The sequence below is a fragment of the Tachypleus tridentatus genome, chromosome 7 (genome assembly GCF_004210375.1).
Source record: "Tachypleus tridentatus isolate NWPU-2018 chromosome 7, ASM421037v1, whole genome shotgun sequence".
Lineage (NCBI taxonomy): Eukaryota > Metazoa > Arthropoda > Merostomata > Xiphosura > Limulidae > Tachypleus > Tachypleus tridentatus.
In genome coordinates this window covers 175,918,743-175,936,689 of record NC_134831.1, presented here as the reverse complement: position 1 = coordinate 175,936,689, position 17,947 = coordinate 175,918,743, and the positions used below count along the sequence as shown (strand labels likewise).

The following is a 17,947-nucleotide window of genomic DNA, read 5'->3' as shown; positions in this document are numbered from 1 at the left end:
TTGTATAGATGAAACTTGTCAAACAGCAAGTACAAACATAAAATATATGATTATCACATTACGGCTAAACCTGCGAATGACTTGAAGTCCAAGTATTGCAAAGTTTCTAATTTAACTTGCTAACACTACAAAACTTCAAAATAATAACTTGTCTGTAACGTGTATGAATACAATATGATAGTGACGAAGGTACATGTGCAACCTTATTTGTTTTTGTAATTATCATAAATTAACAAAAATCATATTAAAATTTAAACTACAATTACAACAATTTGAAGTTCTTTCTCACATACAGTTTTTGATAACATTTGTGAGTACTGTATACAATTTCTTATATAAATTAAAAAAATTAAGCCTTAAGGTCAATTCTTCTCTTTTGAACTTGCTAGTACTACTGTACTTTAGCTTGTCTTTCATTAAGCTTCAACTTTATATTTAACAATTTGCTTCAGGTACACCGGAATGCTTGCTGTTAGACATCTCTTCAAACGAATTCAGGGTATCGCCAGGTGGATATGACACAGATTCGGTAACTCAACAGACCTGTGCAGGACTTTGTGCAGAGTCAGGCTTTCCTTATGCAGGATTACAGGAAGGAATGTACTGCCTTTGTAGTAATGATATATCATGTAAGTCATAAAGAAATAAATTACTTTATAGTATACTAAACAAATAAATTGTTAAATAGAAATACCAAACAAATAAATTACTATGTAGTACACTAAACAAATAAATTACTATATAGTATACCAAACAAATAAATTACAATATAGTATACCAAACAAATAAATTACTATATAGTATACTAAACAAATAAATTACTAACTAGTATTCTAAACAAATAAATTACTATATAGTATACTTAACAAATAAATTACTATATAGTATACTAAACAAATAAATTACTATATACTATACTAGACAAATAAATTACTAACTAGTATACCAAACAAATAAATTACTATATACTATACTAAACAAATAATTTACTGACATGGTACGATTGTTTTCAGTTTGTGATTATAAAAGTTGGAAACAACAACATTATCATTTCTTTTTTAATTCAGTAAATTAACAGCTTTAGTTGTTTGTATGTTTTGTTTTATAAATGTTAAAATTGTGAAATATTATTGTGTGAAACTGTAGTAAGCAAATCTGTAAAAACACCAAAGTTTCCCTATTCCTTAACATTTAAAAGCTAATGTGTTTATCACCTTTCTTTTAAGTTATAATTGGTATAATTTATGTCTGCTTTCTCCATAGTGTCCACACCAGTAACACTGACAGACTGTTCAACACCATGTAGTGGAGACCCCAGCCTTTTCTGTGGTGGTCCAGATCTAAATCACGTACTAGCTGTGGTAGCTGGAAACACTGAAAACCTCTATGAAGCACTTCTTACAATTACTCCTCTTAATGTTTCAGCTGGAGGTAACATACAACAAACACTATGATAGGTTTCTAAGTGCTGCATCAAATATAAACTAAGGAACATAAAGTCACTTTTGGATTCATCAAGGATGTCCACAGTCTCAAAAATAAGAAAATAGATGACTAAATCCATTCCCAGCACATAGTAGTGAAATATAAAATTAAAGATAAAATATGTTTAATGGATATTACTTATGTCCTTTGACATTGACTGTTATATTTCATGTATGGCATGTATTAGGACAACTGTGTGCAGTTTACAAAATTGTATTTTTATAAATATATATGTATATGTGAACATGATAGTATATTGTTTTAGCAACAGCTGTTTTCTTTAAGTTATTTAATGTAGACATCTCTTGTAATAATCTGTATCATCAGTCTCTTTACTGTAGAGAATATAAACATGAAATTATACAGTACAAATAAGAAGTATTATGTAGACTCTGGAAAATTAGTATAATGTACAGTGTAAATAAACTTAAATTTCACCCATATTGTGTTTATTTAATAATCACCTATTAGGTATGTACCTCATGAACTTTACTTGAGTCTTATTAAATATAGCCATCTGCTGTTAAGTTTATAGATTCCAAACTTTGAGTGATGTTAAATCTAGCCATTATTTTGGATGACCATTGCACTGTGTCAGGGGTTAAGTTGTTCTGGTGGACTCTCCACCATATTTTATTCCCCTTTTCTTCAAGTGAAATATGGGAGTCCTTACCACTTTCCAGTTCCTAGCTGCTTGGGTGGTTGCCCATGGAGACACTCTCCTGAATGGGTTGTACACAAAGATGGTTATAACTATTCAGTGCAAAGTAGAGTGATGGTGTTTTGTAGGTGTGGATGACATAATGGCCTCCTCTTTGCAATATTTAATCATGAAGTAGTTATGTGTTAATAAAAATGCACTTCACTCCTCAGATTGGGAGCCCTTGTACTATATCCATGTGGATTTCAGCTCCTGTGGCTGGGTTTAGGATTTGACTTACTGAGTAAAATCTGTTGAACCATAACTACTCTACACCTGGGGGCACATTGATTGTTTTACACAATTTTATATTGTTGGAATTAAGTTTTACTTATTTTATATGGATTGGAACTTGGATCCAATACTCTTTGAAGAGTGTACCTGGTTCAAAAGTGGTGCAGCTACTCTCATCAGATCTCTCATTTCCAAGGGTATCCTTTGGACATTTTCAAGAGGTTCTTTTATCATATCCTTCCACTGGTCCCTCCTCCTATCCAGTGTGGGATTCTAGCTCATTTTGAAGGGAGGTAAATACCATATAATTTTTCTGTACCAAATATTAATTTCTGATAGGTATTTACTTCTGTTCACATTTTTAACCCCTTTTGATCTGGTTCTTACATCTTTTACCAAACTTCAAATTGATAGTTCAGTAAAGATGGAGTTCTGTTAGCATGCCATGCTTTTACTGGTGGATAAGTGATGTATAGTGATTTGGATGAACATGTTGGAAGCATCTTTCAATTGTAATAGCAGGAAAGCAGAAGGCTTGTGGTATAAAGAGAGAAAACTTTCACATATCTAGGGCATCAATGAATGAGAATAGCTAACTTTATGAGTGAGGTTAGTAGCTCTTGGAAATACATTACATTTTCAGTATAGAAAAATTAACACTTTCCATATATTAAGCAAATATATCATAAATTGGATCTAAATTATATTAAACCTGGCAATCTTTTCATCTGTATTTCTTTTCTGAACATTTAATATTTCCCAAATACAACATTCAACTGAAAACTACAGGGCATATTCGCTCTAATATCTGAAGAAGTCTTCCACTGAGGTTACTCAGTCACATTTCAAAGAATATGTAAGTGAAATACAGAAGATGGAAAAGCAGATTCTAAAGAAAGTTCTTTGTGATGTCACATTTAAGGGGGATTAACAAGATTCAAAGTGAGTAATTTGTAAATTCCAATACTGGAGGACATTATTCTTAAGGAGAGTAATAACATGAAACACCCATTGTAAGAGAGAGTACCAGTATTTGTCATTATGGTATAAAAGTCCACGAATAAAAGAAAAATTATATAAGTGTGATTATTAATTTATTTAATAAATCAAAAGTTATTTTGGTATTTTTTAAATTCTTGTAGAGTCCGTAAGTGGATCAGTTTCTGTGAATGCCTCATCAGAATTACTTATTGATGTTTATTTGGACTTTGGAGATGGCACTTTTACAACAGGAAATGCAACATCTTTAACATTTACCAAGCATTATGCCTTACCAGGGACGTATATTATTAGAGTATCTGTCAGTACTCCCTCGGGCCTGTTGTTTGTAAGTTAGTATTACTGTAGAAACTACAATATGAATATAAACAATAATGTGCTCACAGTTGCTGTTTGTAAAGATGTAACAAATGTTTATTAAAAAAATTCTGATAGTGAACTTAAGGTAATTAATCATTAGTGACACTTTAACCTATCTGTAGTCAGCCACATGGTGCTGAATCTTTGATATTGTGACTTTTAACTGTACCTATAAATAGTACTGTTAACTTCTAATGTTCATTCTTATTATCTTGTGCCTTGTTTGTTAAGTATTTTTAATTTATACACATTTTATGAAAATAACTGGCAGTTATTTAATATTTGTTCTTAATATTTAACTTTGTCTCTTCCTGCTGAATTCTGTCACTCACTGTTTGAAACTAAACACAGGAGATAACAATATGGTTCTTGTGACTGAATTATATCACTCACTGTTTGGAATTTAACACAGGAGATAACAATATGGTTCTTGTGACTGAATTCTATCACTCACTATTTGAAACTAAACACAGGAGATAACAATATGGTTCTTGTGACTGAATTCTATCACTCACTATTTGAAACTAAACACAGGAGATAACAATATGGTTCTTGTGACTGAATTCTATCACTCACTGTTTGGAATTTAACACAGGAGATAACAATATGGTCCTTGTGACTGAATTCTATCACTCGCTGTTTGAAACTGAACACAGGAGATAACAATATGGTTCTTGTGACTGAATTCTATCACTCACTGTTTGAAACTGAACACAGGAGATAACAATATGGTTCTTATGACTGAATTCTATTATTTGCATTTTGAAAATAAATGGCAGGAGATAAGAATACAGTTCTTGTGACTGAATTCTATTATTTTCTGTTTGAAACTAATATACAGGAGATAACAATATGGGGTTTTTGTGACTGAATTTTATCATTCAGTAATACATAAGAAGTAAAAAACAACAACAAAACATTATACAAATTTCTTTTTGTCCAGCCTGTTTCTGATGAAAAGACAGTAAATGTAGTGGACAGTGGTATTGCTGCAGTCATTGAATGCCCTGAAGTTGTCCAGCCTGGGGAAGAGTTTCTCTGTAATGCTCTTATAAACAAAGGAAGTGATCTACTTCTGGAGATGGATTTTGAAGATGATTCACAATCTCCACATCTGTATACAATAGCTGGTAACTTCAGTCTTTTCTAATACATTTATATTTGGTTCTTATGAATAAGTTAATGATAAAAGTAGGAAAGTGAATGAAAACATCTTAAAGTCTGTCCAGTCTAAGATTTTTTACATAAGAACTTTATTATACTTTTTTCATAAAAGAACTTTATCTGGAGACAGGTGTTAGTGTACTTAAAAGAGTTAATAGTATTATGTAATGTAAAAGAGTTAATAGTTTTAGTATTGCTATGAATGTTGTCTTAAAATATGAAAGTTTATGAGCATATATTTGTGATTTTTATTAATTTCTGTCATTATTAGCTGCAGTAGAAAATCATTTAACAGTAACTAAAAGTGTTAACTAATTTTATACATAATTTGAAACATTTAGGAATATCTCACTTCACAATCAAATGTGAATATCTTACTATGTCAGTCTGTGAAACATGAATGTTTTACTGTGTATGTCAATGAATCAAACATGAATGTTTTACTGTATACGTCAGTGAATTAAACATGAATGTTTTACTGTATATGTCAGTGAATTAAACATGAATGTTTTACTGTATATCTCAGTGAATTAAACATGAATATTTTACTGTATATATCAGTGAATGAATGATGAATGTTTTACTGTATATGTCAGGGAATTAAACATGAATATTTTACTGTATATATTAGTGAATAAATGATGAATGCTTTACTGCATATGTCGGTGAATCAAACATGAGTGTTTTACTGTATATATCAGTGAATCAAACATGAATGTGTTACTGTATATGTCAGTGAAACAAACATAAATATTTTACTGTATATGCCAGTGAATCAAACATGAATGTTTTACTGTATATATTAGTGAATGAATGATGAATGTTTTACTGTATATCTCAATGAATCAAACAGGAATATTTTACTGTATATATTAGTGAATAAATGATGAATGCTTTACTGCATATGTCGGTGAATCAAACATGAGTGTTTTACTGTATATATTAGTGAATAAATGATGAATGCTTTACTGCATATGTCGGTGAATCAAACATGAGTGTTTTACTGTATATATCAGTGAATCAAACATGAATGTGTTACTGTATATGTCAGTGAAACAAACATAAATATTTTACTGTATATGCCAGTGAATCAAACATGAATGTGTTACTGTATGTGTCAGTGAATCAAACATGAATGTTTTACTGTATATATTAGTGAATGAATGATGAATGTTTTACTGTATATCTCAATGAATCAAACAGGAATATTTTACTGTATATTTTAGTGAATCAAACATGTTTGTTCTCTTCCTCAGATCCTGTGATATCAGGCCAGGGTAATACAGTACCAGACATTATTATGCCTGGAATGGTTACAACTCCTCTCTCTGAACCTGAAGTTTTGATGACATACATAGAGATGCCATCTGGGAAACTTCTAGCATTTGAATACTACTCCACTGGAGCTGGATCTCTTGACCTCTTGGTAATGACCGTCTTCATGGTTTTTTTGTCAAGCAGACTGGAATGTTTACCTGTTTAAAGATGGACTTGAGCAAGCATCACTGTGCATACATTCAAAGCATAAGTTGTTAGTTATTTGAAAGTTACAGTAAAGAAACTCTAGCTTGATCTAAAGGATCTCTAGTTGTGGTGAGGAGTAAAATTCAGATTACTCACCTTCTACATCTCTTGTTAGTTTTTAATAAAGATGTGTCAGTAAAATTCAGATTACTCACCTTCTATATCTCTTGTTAGTTTTTAATAAAGATGCGTCAGTAAAACTCAGATTACTCACCTTCTACATCTCTTGTTAGTTTTTAATAAAGATGTGTCAGTAAAATTCAGATTACTCACCTTCTACATCTCTTGTTGGTTTTTAATAAAGATGTGTCAGTAAAATTCAGATTACTCACCTTCTACATCTCTTGTTAGTTTTTAATAAAGATGTGTCAGTAGGTTTTGTTTAACAAAGCCTTCTTGGTATATGCTAATGACATGTATAGCATTATCCACACCTTGAATTTATCTCCAGTGTATTAATACTCTTAAAAATTGATTTAAATATTTTAATTGGTTAGGACAATCTACAGTAGCAACGTTTATCTGATGGAAACGACAGTTGTGTAATTATTAATTATAACTAATGTGTCATTTGTGTTAATTCTAACAAGTGTTAATTGTTAATTATAACTAATGTGTCATCTGTGTTAATTCTAACAAGTGTTAATTGTTAATTATAGTTAATGTGTTATCTGTTAATTCTAACAAGTGTTAATTGTTAATTATAACTAATGTGTCATCTGTGTTAATTCTAACAAGTGTTAATTGTTAATTATAGTTAATGTGTCATCTGTGTTAATTCTGTGTTGTAATTGTTAATTATAACTAATGTGTCATCTGTGTTAATTGTGTGTTGTAATTGCTAATTATAACTAATGTGTCATCTGTGTTAATTCTGTGTTGTAATTGTTAATTATAACTAATGTGTCATCTGTGTTAATTGTGTGTTGTAATTGTTAATTATAACTATGTGTCATCTGTGTTAATTGTGTGTTGTAATTGCTAATTATAACTAATATGTTTTCTAACATATCTTCAAACTTTACAGTACTTTGTTGAGTTTTCTAATTGGTATAATTTGTGTTGCTATTTAACTCGTTTTCTGGTTTATTCTTCAGATGGAAGAAATAGTTTTGTTGCTGTGTACACATTATGATACAACTATTTGATCTTTTCCTTTATAGGTTTTTCGTCCAAACTGTGGTGGTGACATTTATTGTTCACAGACTAAAAGTTGTGCTACTACTTGTACAGAGCCAGGAATTGTGGTCTGTCAGACTACTGAAGCTTTGTGTCCATTTAGTAGAGGCTGTGCTAGCATGACCACTCCACCTTCGTGTTCTCTGTCATCTTCAGGACTGTTGTACGATCGACTGTACACTATCTCTGTCTCTCCTGATTCTGAGGGCTACCACTATCATCTGTTGGCTGATGATACCTATGAGGTAAAACCGGGGGATGTCTTAGGTTTTGCCAGTGGAACTTCTAGCATTGCTTATAGGAGTGCTTCTGCATCAGAAATAACCCAGGGTTTAGTGGATTCCAGCTCAAGTGCACCTCTAAATGTGCGACATTTTTTACGTGGTATTGTTTCAGAACCTGTGAACATCACTATGGCACATGTGTTTTCAGAGGTAATAGTTTATCTCCTAACTTGTTACTTGAATTGCTTGATCAGAACTAAATTAGAATGAAATGTAGGAAAACAACTGTCATTGTATTTAAGGTCAATAGTATGATTTTGGAAATAATGTTGGATACATTTATGAAAACCTTACACACTGCTCTAATATATCAGGTGTAAAATGTGTATTGTAAATGTTCAGTTTAAGATTTTCATTTGTTTCTTTTTATACCTTAAAGTTTACCATAGCATTTTGACTTGCTTCTCTTGTCACCTTAACATTATTGTAATATTTTTACATGTTTTTCTTGTTACCTTAAAATTTATTGTAACACTTTCATTTATTTATTTTTATACTAAAAGAATAGTAAAAGATCTTCTTTTTGGTCTAAGGTTCCATTTGTTATCTTTGTTCACAAAGTCTCTAATTCTATTCACTACAGACATGATTTCTTGTACAATGTATAAAACAATACAAGTGTTATTGTAGTGAGAACTTCAGTTTCCAGTATGGTATATATTCTGATACAGAATTCAGGGTTTTCATCATGAAGTATTTCTGTTTTATTCAGGTTGGAAACAAATCTATTTCAATGACTGTTTCAAACAGCTCAGTAGAACAGAGCGTTGTTGTTGTCAAGTATGTTCCCGTACAAATTCCTATAACAAACCTAACCCTAACCAGTGATCCACTGTTTATTCCTATTGGGACCAGCGCTTTGCTTCACGTATTGATGGCAAATGGAAGCAGCATCACCCTCATTTGGAATTTTGGTGATGGCACTATTCTTGAAGAATTCATCGATGGTGAGTAATTCCTGTAAATGTTTCTTTTGTAAGTTTTTTCAGCAACAACAACAACAACCAAATCATAATTTGTTCTGTTTTTATATATGTCATTCTGCTCTAAAGTTACCTAAATTATTAATTAAAGTTGTAAACGTTTTCTTCATGGTAATATTGAGAGTTGGAGAAATTAAAGTTAGAATGATTCAGTGATGTTATTAAAGTCCTGTAGATTGAAGAAATGCTCTTTGAAAGTACAATCATTTGTGAATATTCTTTTACTCTTACAAAAGTTTTCAGTTCAGTGTTTAGTTACAGCAACACAGTATGCTCTTCCTTGTCACTAGTCCTTAAATCCTTATTCTTGAGAGCAGTAAGTTTTACTCCTAGTCCTATCTCATTAAAACACACTTCTGTTTACTATGATTCACTCATAGTCCTGTCTCATTAAAAAACACTTCTGTTTACTAGGATTCACTCATAGTCCTGTCTCATTAAAACACACTTCTATTTACTAGGATTCACTCATAGTCCTGTCTCATTAAAACACACTTCTGTTTACTGGGATTCACTCATAGTCCTGTCTCATTAAAACACAGTTCTGTTTACTGGGATTCACTCATAGTCCTGTCTCATTAAATACACACATTTTTGTTGTTGGCTTCACTCCCAGTTCTTTCTTATTAAATACACATATTTGTGTTGTTGGTTTCACACCTAGCCTTGTCTTATTAAATACACACATTTGTGTTGTTGGTTTCACTCCCAGTCCTGTCTTATTAAATACACATATTTGTGTTGTTGGTTTCACTCCCAGTTCTGTCTTATTAAATACACATATTTGTGTTGTTGGTTTCACTCCCAGTTCTGTCTTATTAAATACACACTTGTGTTGAGTAGGCAGAAACTACCTAACCAAAGCTCTTTAATGTATTGGTAGAGAAATGTATGAACTAATGAAAGTTATTAATGTTACCATATATGTGGATTACAATACTGTTATATAAAGTAAAGAACTGATGTGCAGTTCTCTGAAAAAAACAAGAAGTTAAAGCTGTTTATGGATAGTTTGTAACATTCTTTTAAAAGTTTTAGACAACTCGTTTGTGAAACTTGAAACATCTCTCTTTATTCAGAAAGTCTTATATTAAAATATTTTTGTTTTTCAGGTATTGTTAATGCATCAGGACATAACCAAACCTACACGTTTCCTCTGGAACAGATTTATCTGGTAACAGTAAATGCATCAAATCTTCATGGAACATTAAATGCAACATTAGAAGTGCCATGTCAGTATCCAGTTTCACTAAACTGGGAATTATGGAGTGATTCTCCACAAATATATCCTCCAGGTTTGTAATGTATCACTTCTACTATGATATTATTACAGTTTAGTATCATTTGTAGTTGTGGACAGCTTTGGTTATGTATCAAGATACCAGAAGAAGCAAACACACCACAAACAACTGTCACTTGTCAAACAAGACTAACTTTACTTGTCGTCAGATCACTAGCATCATCTTGAAGATTGATCGCTTTGATTTCATCATTTTGTAAAGTTCACTAACATATTAACATGTTATTGTATTTCACAACAAGACAGTAGTTATTATCCTATCATATTAATATGTTGTTGTATCTCACAACACAACAAGACAGTAGTTCTTATCCTAACACATTAATATGTTGTTATATTTCACAACACAAGAAGACAGTAGTTATTATCCTAACACGTTAATGTTATTGTATCTTACAACTCAACACTGCAGTAGTTATTAAATAAACTTGCTTGTAATTAATCAAAGATTTACACCTTGCTATATTTCATGTGTGTGATAGATGTTTAATTTTATTTGTAGGATTGATTAATGCATCACTTGCATATATCACCAGTGACAATTTGCCTACAGACCCAGAAGGCATTGTAGATTTTGGTGATGGTACCAAGCAGCAACTGTCTTTGTTAAACACAGGTATAGGTCCATGGTCAGTATTTCTTCCTCATACCTACAGTGCTGGAGGCATTTATAATCTAACGGTTAACTTGAGCAACCTGGTCAGTCAAGAAGTGTTCTTTGTTGAGGTAAGAACTTATTGGTACTGTTGAAGGTTAAGATATTTTAGTTGTATGTACTACAGTTTGAAAGCTAGAATAATATTGTCTTTGTAATAGTGGAAACATGAAGGTGTTGTTCAGACATAAATGAGAGGGTTTTTTTTTAGACATGAGCATGAAAGTTTTGTCCAGATAAAACATGAGGGTGCTGTTCCAGATATAAACATGAGGGTGTTGTTACAGATACAAACATGAGGGTGTTGTTCCAGATACAAACTTGAGGGTGTTGTTCCAAATAAAACATGAGGGTGCTGTTCCAGATATAAACATGAGGGTGTTGTTCCAGATACAAACATGTGGATGTCATTCCAGATATAAACATGAGGGTGTTGTTCCAGATGAAACATGAGGGGGTTGTTCCAGATATAAACATGAGATTATTGTACGGATGAAACATGAGTGTGCTGTTCCAGATACAAACAGGAAGTGTTGTCCAGAAACAAACAGGAAGGTGTTGTCAAGATACAAAAAGGAAGGTGTCCAGATATAAACACAAATGTGTTGTCCAGATACAAATATGAAGGTGTTGCCTAGATGATATAAGTATGTACAGATGAATTACAAATAAGAAATAATTTGAATTGTATATTAAATACTTTACAAACAAAATTTAGTGATGAAGTGTCTAATTAATAAGAAGGAAGTATTAGTTAGAATGGGAATAAGTGTTTCAGCACTAGTCAGTAACTTAATAAGAAATTGGTGTATTTTAATCTGAGCATAAGAAATGAAGTTAATTTGAAATCATGAACTTATTTTAAACAGTTGAACTGTTATTTAAAGTATTTTTTGTAAAATTCTCAATATAAAACTTTTATTTTTGCTTCTTTTTCAAATGTAATAACAAAAAGTCGATGAAACCTGTATTTACTGAAACAACATGAAATAAAAAACTGTGTATAAATGAATTAAAATACATAGTGTTTGGGAAGATGTGGCTCTTCAGAAGAGTTACATTGAAACAGTTTTGTTTTGGAATTAGTTAAATTATGGTCTCAAAGTATGATACGTTGATGTGTTTGTCTCATTTCACCTCCGTACGCTGAAAATGCTTAGAAGTTTCTGAAAGTTCACATAAATAAAATTTATCAAAATATTGTCAGTCAGTGTATTTGAATGCTGTCAATCTATGTGATTACTTCTATTTATTTCTACACTGTTTATTTTCCTCCTAGTTGACTATCTATGAACTCATCTCCAATGTCATGGTTAATGTTACGTACTTGGATATCGCTACAGATCCTTTTAACCGCCAGCTATTAAAGGGAGCAAATATGACAGATGCTGTCTATGGGTCAGCTTTGTATTTTGACGTCTCATGTACAGGTAACATGTTAGATTATAACTAAAATAATGTTTTCTACTTGAAAAGTGAACGTACTTATTAAAATAAGTGAACACATTCAACAGTTCATTGCACTAAATCAGTAATGAAACATAGCTAATGCTTTCTTCATAAAATTGCTTATTTTGTAACCTTGTGATAGTTTGGATCAGAGAAATGATGTATAATCTTTCTATGAAACTAAGGTACTGTGTCCTATTATACAATGGAGCTGGACAATGGCACTCTTCTTCTCAATAGTTCTACTAGTCCACTTGTTTACAATTTCACTGAGGTAAGCATCTGACATGTATCTGATTGTTTTCTTCTTTGTTTAAAAAAAAAAGAGATGGATCAGTGCTTGACCCATCTAAGTATAAAGGTAGATTTTCTGCTTATTTGAAGGAGAAAGAAGCTAGCTATCCCAGTATATCTTCAGTAAAGTCTAGGGTTGCTGGCTGGTTTATAGGTGGATTATAAGTGTGAGAGTCAAATCACAGTATTTAACATGACAACAGTTGGTTGTGGATAATGTTGGCCAGCCGTCCTCCATACCATGTTTTATTTCACTTGAAATCTCAGTACTGTTTGTTACAATTATCAGTGTTCGAACATATTTGTTTTATGGCTGTTATTTCTTTATACAAGAGGACAGTTTTAATTTAAAATAATTCTTAAGATGTTTATCAAGAGATAAGAACAATGGCTAGTTTCAGGAAGTAGCCCATCTTACATTAAAAGAATGTCTCGATGTGTTCAAGCTTGTGAAGTGTGATTAGGTTCAACCAATGAAGTAACAACTAGTTTTAGTTAGGTGAAAGAACAAAGTCCATTATTACCTATCATATAGTTCCCATTACTTTTCAATGGATAAAAAATATCTTTTATTTCTAAAATTGTTTCATAAGTCAAGACGTAAGTAAAATCTGTTTAAAATCAACCAAAGGAAGATTAGATTGTTCAGTTCTGTGGTCAAACTGGTTGATGAAGGAAAATTGATATCTTTAAGACGTAATCTTAAATTGTTTCTAACACTGCTAGAAATACTTAAGATAGAACAGAGTAAAGGTAACAAATATACATTGGACCAGGACTTTATCAACCTCACAAAGTCCTATTTAAACCTTTTTATTGGTTTGAATCTATACTGTAGAGTGCCTTAAAATACTCCAATTTAAACAATTTTTATCATTGCAAGTAGCTATGTATATATATTTGATAAATAATGTGTTTATAAGATTCAAGTAACTTGAAAAATTAAATTAAAGAAACCATTTTTTAATCTTTATAGCCTGGTGTCTATAATGTTAGTATATATGCATGGAACCTACTTCAAGGGGCCAGTGAAATTTTTACTCAAGTAATACGTTCTATGATTCCCATTTCTGGTCTTCAAATAGTAGATAGCGGAATTATTCCTTCACCATCTGAACCAATGTCTATAGACGTTTTATTAGATCAAACTGATGAATTTACTTGCATCGTGTTTTCATCTAATGATGGAGAATTACCACTTGCATTTGGAAACTTGGATATGTGTTTATCAAAATATTCTGAAGCTGAAATTATTTGGCAGAGTGATTTGGAAAATCCTTTAAGGTTTGTTTCTATCCTTGTTTTAAAAAAACGTTTCACGTGCAAAAAGAGAATTCTAAATGTCTGATATTTAATTAAAAGGTACCACCATGTTGTTTTAATAGTATTAAACTAACCTTGTTTTTGATATGTAGGTACCACCATGTTGTTTTAATAGTATTAAACTAACTTCTTTTTTGATATGCAGGTACTACCATGTTGTTTAATAGTATTAAAATAACCTTGTTTTTTATGTGTAGGTACTACCATGTTGTTTTAATAGTATTAAACTAACCTTGTTTTTGATATGTAGGTATTACCGTTTTGTTTTTTAATAGTATTAAACTAATCTTGTTTTCATGTTGTCCTCCAGAATTGAGCATTCCTTTGAAAATGGTGGTTTATTCACAGTCGATGTAGAAGTTTTCAACTCAGTATCTTATGAGAAACAAAGTATCACTATTCAAGTTGCACAGATGCCGTGTGATCCACCAGTGATGTGGATTGAAGATAATAGTACGATATTTACAGAACCAGTTGAGGTAACCTTAAAATATTTTTTATTTCATACAGTAAAAAATAAGCATGATATATATGTTATGTAATTAAACAATGAAAAGTAGATAAGAATACTTTCTGCACTTTTACTAAATGGAACTGTTTTGACTGAAGTAAGCCTAAGACCAAAATATTGCAAAGTAAATCCATTTGAAGAAAACTGTAAAGATGTCTATGTGATATACATTTATTCATTGTTTAATTTTATTGACGAATTTACTGTTCAAAGAACACTATCTCTCATATGTGGAAAAAAAACAGAACAAGTAAAATGCATATTAAAAAGAGTTCATGAGTGATGAATTATTGTTTTCAGTGTTAAACATGTATTAACGTTAGCTTCCCTAATGGTTAGTTGTGTCTGTTTTTCAGTTTTGCTTGTGTTTGATGTTTTGAAAACATGGTTTGTTGAATTGCATATCTTGTTTGTAGACTGCTATTGATTTCAGTTTGTGAACCCTTGGTTTGTTATTTATCACTTCTTGTTTACATGACCTAAAAGTGATATTGACAGAATATCGTCATCTTATTCAACTTTTATCTAATGAAATAAAAATAATAATACCTCTTAAAATCTTCTTTAAGATGGCCTTAACCTAAAAGTCAAATTAAGTACATGTGTAGGTGTTTATTTAATACCTGGAAAGAACAAGACTTGATAAAACTGATATGGAAACCCTTATAACCCACAGGTTGACCTTTCAAAAGTGCTCAGGTTATAAAGGTTTCTGTTTCAGTTTGATCAAGACTTTTTGGACCTATGTGTTTTTAGTACATCATAGAGAGAACAAGAAATGGTGCTACTATAAAGTACATTTGAAGGTGTGTATTTAATATCTCACTGTTTTGGAATTATTATGGGGAAATAGAAACCTTTTCCTCTTTTTAATTGTTTCAGAATGTAAATTGTTTTTCATCACTTACAACTTCTATTTCTTCTCATTTCAAACTAAAAAGCAAAAGTGTGAGTAATAGTTGACTTAATTATTTAAGTATTTATGAGACAGAGTTATTCTTTTATATATAGATTTTATTTTACAGTTGTATATTCCTTATGTCTAAAAGTTGGTTAGTCCTTTTGAAGAGAAATTCAGAGAAAGTGTTTAATTATTAATTATACTATGTAACACAAATTTTGTTCCTGGATAGTATGTGTTATTTCTCACTTGCTTATGTTGTAAAAGTACAGAAAATGGTCATTATTCCATTCAAACTTTGCTTTTGTGACCTGGATAATGAAATTTAGAAATTAACCTATTTTTTATGCAAAAATGGGCAAATTTGCACATTTTCATTTACATAAGGTCTGAATAAAACAACATATGAATCAAGATTTACATGTATTTACACTAAAGTTATACAAAAATGAACAGAAATGTTTAGAAGTGAGTAGTTTTTCGAGATTTGCAACTGTAATGTAAATCACTTCCACGTATCAGCCTCCAAATATAGTCTCAGCATTTGACTTTGTTAGACTAACATCTCTGATCAAGTCATTGAAGTCTCTTTGGTTGGTGTATTATGGGTTTCTCTCACCACCTGCACATCTGAAATTGTGATCTGGATCTTCAGTGTCTACCTCCTCTTCTGATTTGCTGTTCTCTTTTGAGGATGGCTGCTTTCTCTCTGGTGGAGTAGGTATAGGGTGCTCAGAACATTGTGGCACTGTGGCGATGGATGATGGAAGGTCCAGATACATGATAGCAGATGCATTCTTACCATCCCAATGTTTTGAAGGGTCCATCAAGCAGAAGTAGTAATTGCTTGAGTGGTCAGTGGGTTAACGCCAAATCCTTGGAATAGCGAACTTTGTGGCTCTCTTTTCCCCTCTGTACCATCCTGCAAAAGAGCAAAATAAAATTGTTATTATGAAGAATAAATTTATTTCATCCACAACTGATGTGTAAGAGGTTCATGCAAAATATTTTACATGTGATATGTTTTCTATACTCTTGGAAATGGAAAAAAAATATATATTTACATTTTAAAAGGTCTAGAACTTGTATAATATAAAATCTTACTATTTAAGCAAGCAAAAATTGTCCGTCTTACCTTCTAGAGTTTTGTTACAGTGCTCACAGGTAAAATAAGGTGCCCAGGGTTTGTCTTGATCCCTGACAGGCATGCTGAAATAAGCCCTGTAGGTTTCACACATTTTAGCAGATGCTGTCACAGAGTACTTTTTTGCTCTTGCTTTGATAAATTGGCCACATACATAGCAGAATGCATCTGGAGAATGCTTGTAGCTTCTTGATGCCATCTCTGATAAAAATCAGTTAGGTCTATGTGTTCACTTAGACAGCTAGAACTAAACTGAAGTGGTGAGTGGTGAGCCCTTGTATATATATATATATTACTATGGAAAGTTCTAGAACATTCTAAAAGGTTCTTGAAAATTCTTGCAAGTTCTACAACATTCTTGTAAGTTCAAGAAAATTCTCTATCAGCTACTTAGCACTGAATCTACCTAGAATGTTCTGGAAATGTGTAAATTTGAAAATTTCATTACTCAGATCACAAAAGCAAAGTTTGAAAAGAAAAATAGATCTTTTTCATTTACTTTAGGCATAAGCAATTGGGAAATAACACTTTCTGCCTAGGTACAAGAAAAAGTAAAAATTTTTTTACATATTGTTATGTGTCTTTTTGCTCCAGTTGAAACAATGTTAAACATTAATCCCTCTTTCAGAAAATGCGTGGAAAAACGTTTCGACTAGTGGGCAACGTTAAACTTGTCTGTAACCTAACTATGCAAGCAGAAAGAGAGTGGAAAGCTCAAGAAATTGATAGTTCAGGAAATTCTATTGGTAATGTGATTGACCTTTCTGACTTGTTATCGTGGAACATCTCATCTCTGCTTGTCCCACCTCGGCGATTCAAATTGGGCTTGTATAAATTTGTGCTCCGTGTAAGGATGATTGGTAAGAATTCTAGTTCACGTGGTTTGTTTCCAGGAATTTAGAAACTGACTGTTTTATTATCAAGTAATGTGTCTTGTTATTTATGTATATATTTCATAGAAACTACTTGAAGAAGCTACTGGCACACAAATACACAATCAGTTTTTCACAAATAACATTTCTATCATAGCATAATTACAATTCTCTTTTGGTTAATATAACTAAAGTATATCCATCACTTAGTTTAGAAGTTTTTTTCTTTACACGTTTTAACTGCAGGATTGTAACGAACGAAAAACAGATGCTTTGTTCATTGTAGATGTACTAACAAATCTATGGGCCTAAGGCCCACATTTTGAGGGCCACTATAATACAAATCTTAATACTTGAATACTATTTTGTGCTGTTTCAGTGTAACAATCATTACTGTTATAATGAAAATTGTGAAGAGTAACATCAAGCCTACTTATTTATATGCTCTCATGTAAACCAGTGTCAAATCTGTGGTTTAGTTTTAAGTAACCCCAATAACAGAATTTTCACAAAATAACTCGTTTCAAGAGGTTGGGTGAAAATGTAAATGTTTTGCAAATCTTGAGATTGAGATTATTTATTTGGT

At 31.6% G+C, this 17,947-nt stretch overlaps 1 protein-coding gene across 2 annotated transcripts in view; it reads left to right on the top strand.

Annotated features, from left to right (window-relative positions):
- Window positions 1-17,947, top strand: part of LOC143257332 (polycystin-1-like) — an 86,751-nt gene that overhangs the window by 19,881 nt on the left and 48,923 nt on the right. For both annotated transcript variants that reach the window (XM_076515838.1, XM_076515837.1), the window contains exons 3-16: window positions 453-629; window positions 1,264-1,431; window positions 3,562-3,746; window positions 4,722-4,908; window positions 6,199-6,368; window positions 7,630-8,079; window positions 8,642-8,876; window positions 10,025-10,207; window positions 10,715-10,938; window positions 12,147-12,297; window positions 12,502-12,590; window positions 13,587-13,894; window positions 14,244-14,412; window positions 17,118-17,349. In XM_076515838.1, coding sequence (XP_076371953.1) covers window positions 599-629; window positions 1,264-1,431; window positions 3,562-3,746; window positions 4,722-4,908; window positions 6,199-6,368; window positions 7,630-8,079; window positions 8,642-8,876; window positions 10,025-10,207; window positions 10,715-10,938; window positions 12,147-12,297; window positions 12,502-12,590; window positions 13,587-13,894; window positions 14,244-14,412; window positions 17,118-17,349 — 2,782 coding nt within the window. In that variant the 5' untranslated portion in view covers window positions 453-598. The remainder of the gene's footprint in view (window positions 1-452; window positions 630-1,263; window positions 1,432-3,561; window positions 3,747-4,721; window positions 4,909-6,198; window positions 6,369-7,629; window positions 8,080-8,641; window positions 8,877-10,024; window positions 10,208-10,714; window positions 10,939-12,146; window positions 12,298-12,501; window positions 12,591-13,586; window positions 13,895-14,243; window positions 14,413-17,117; window positions 17,350-17,947) is intronic.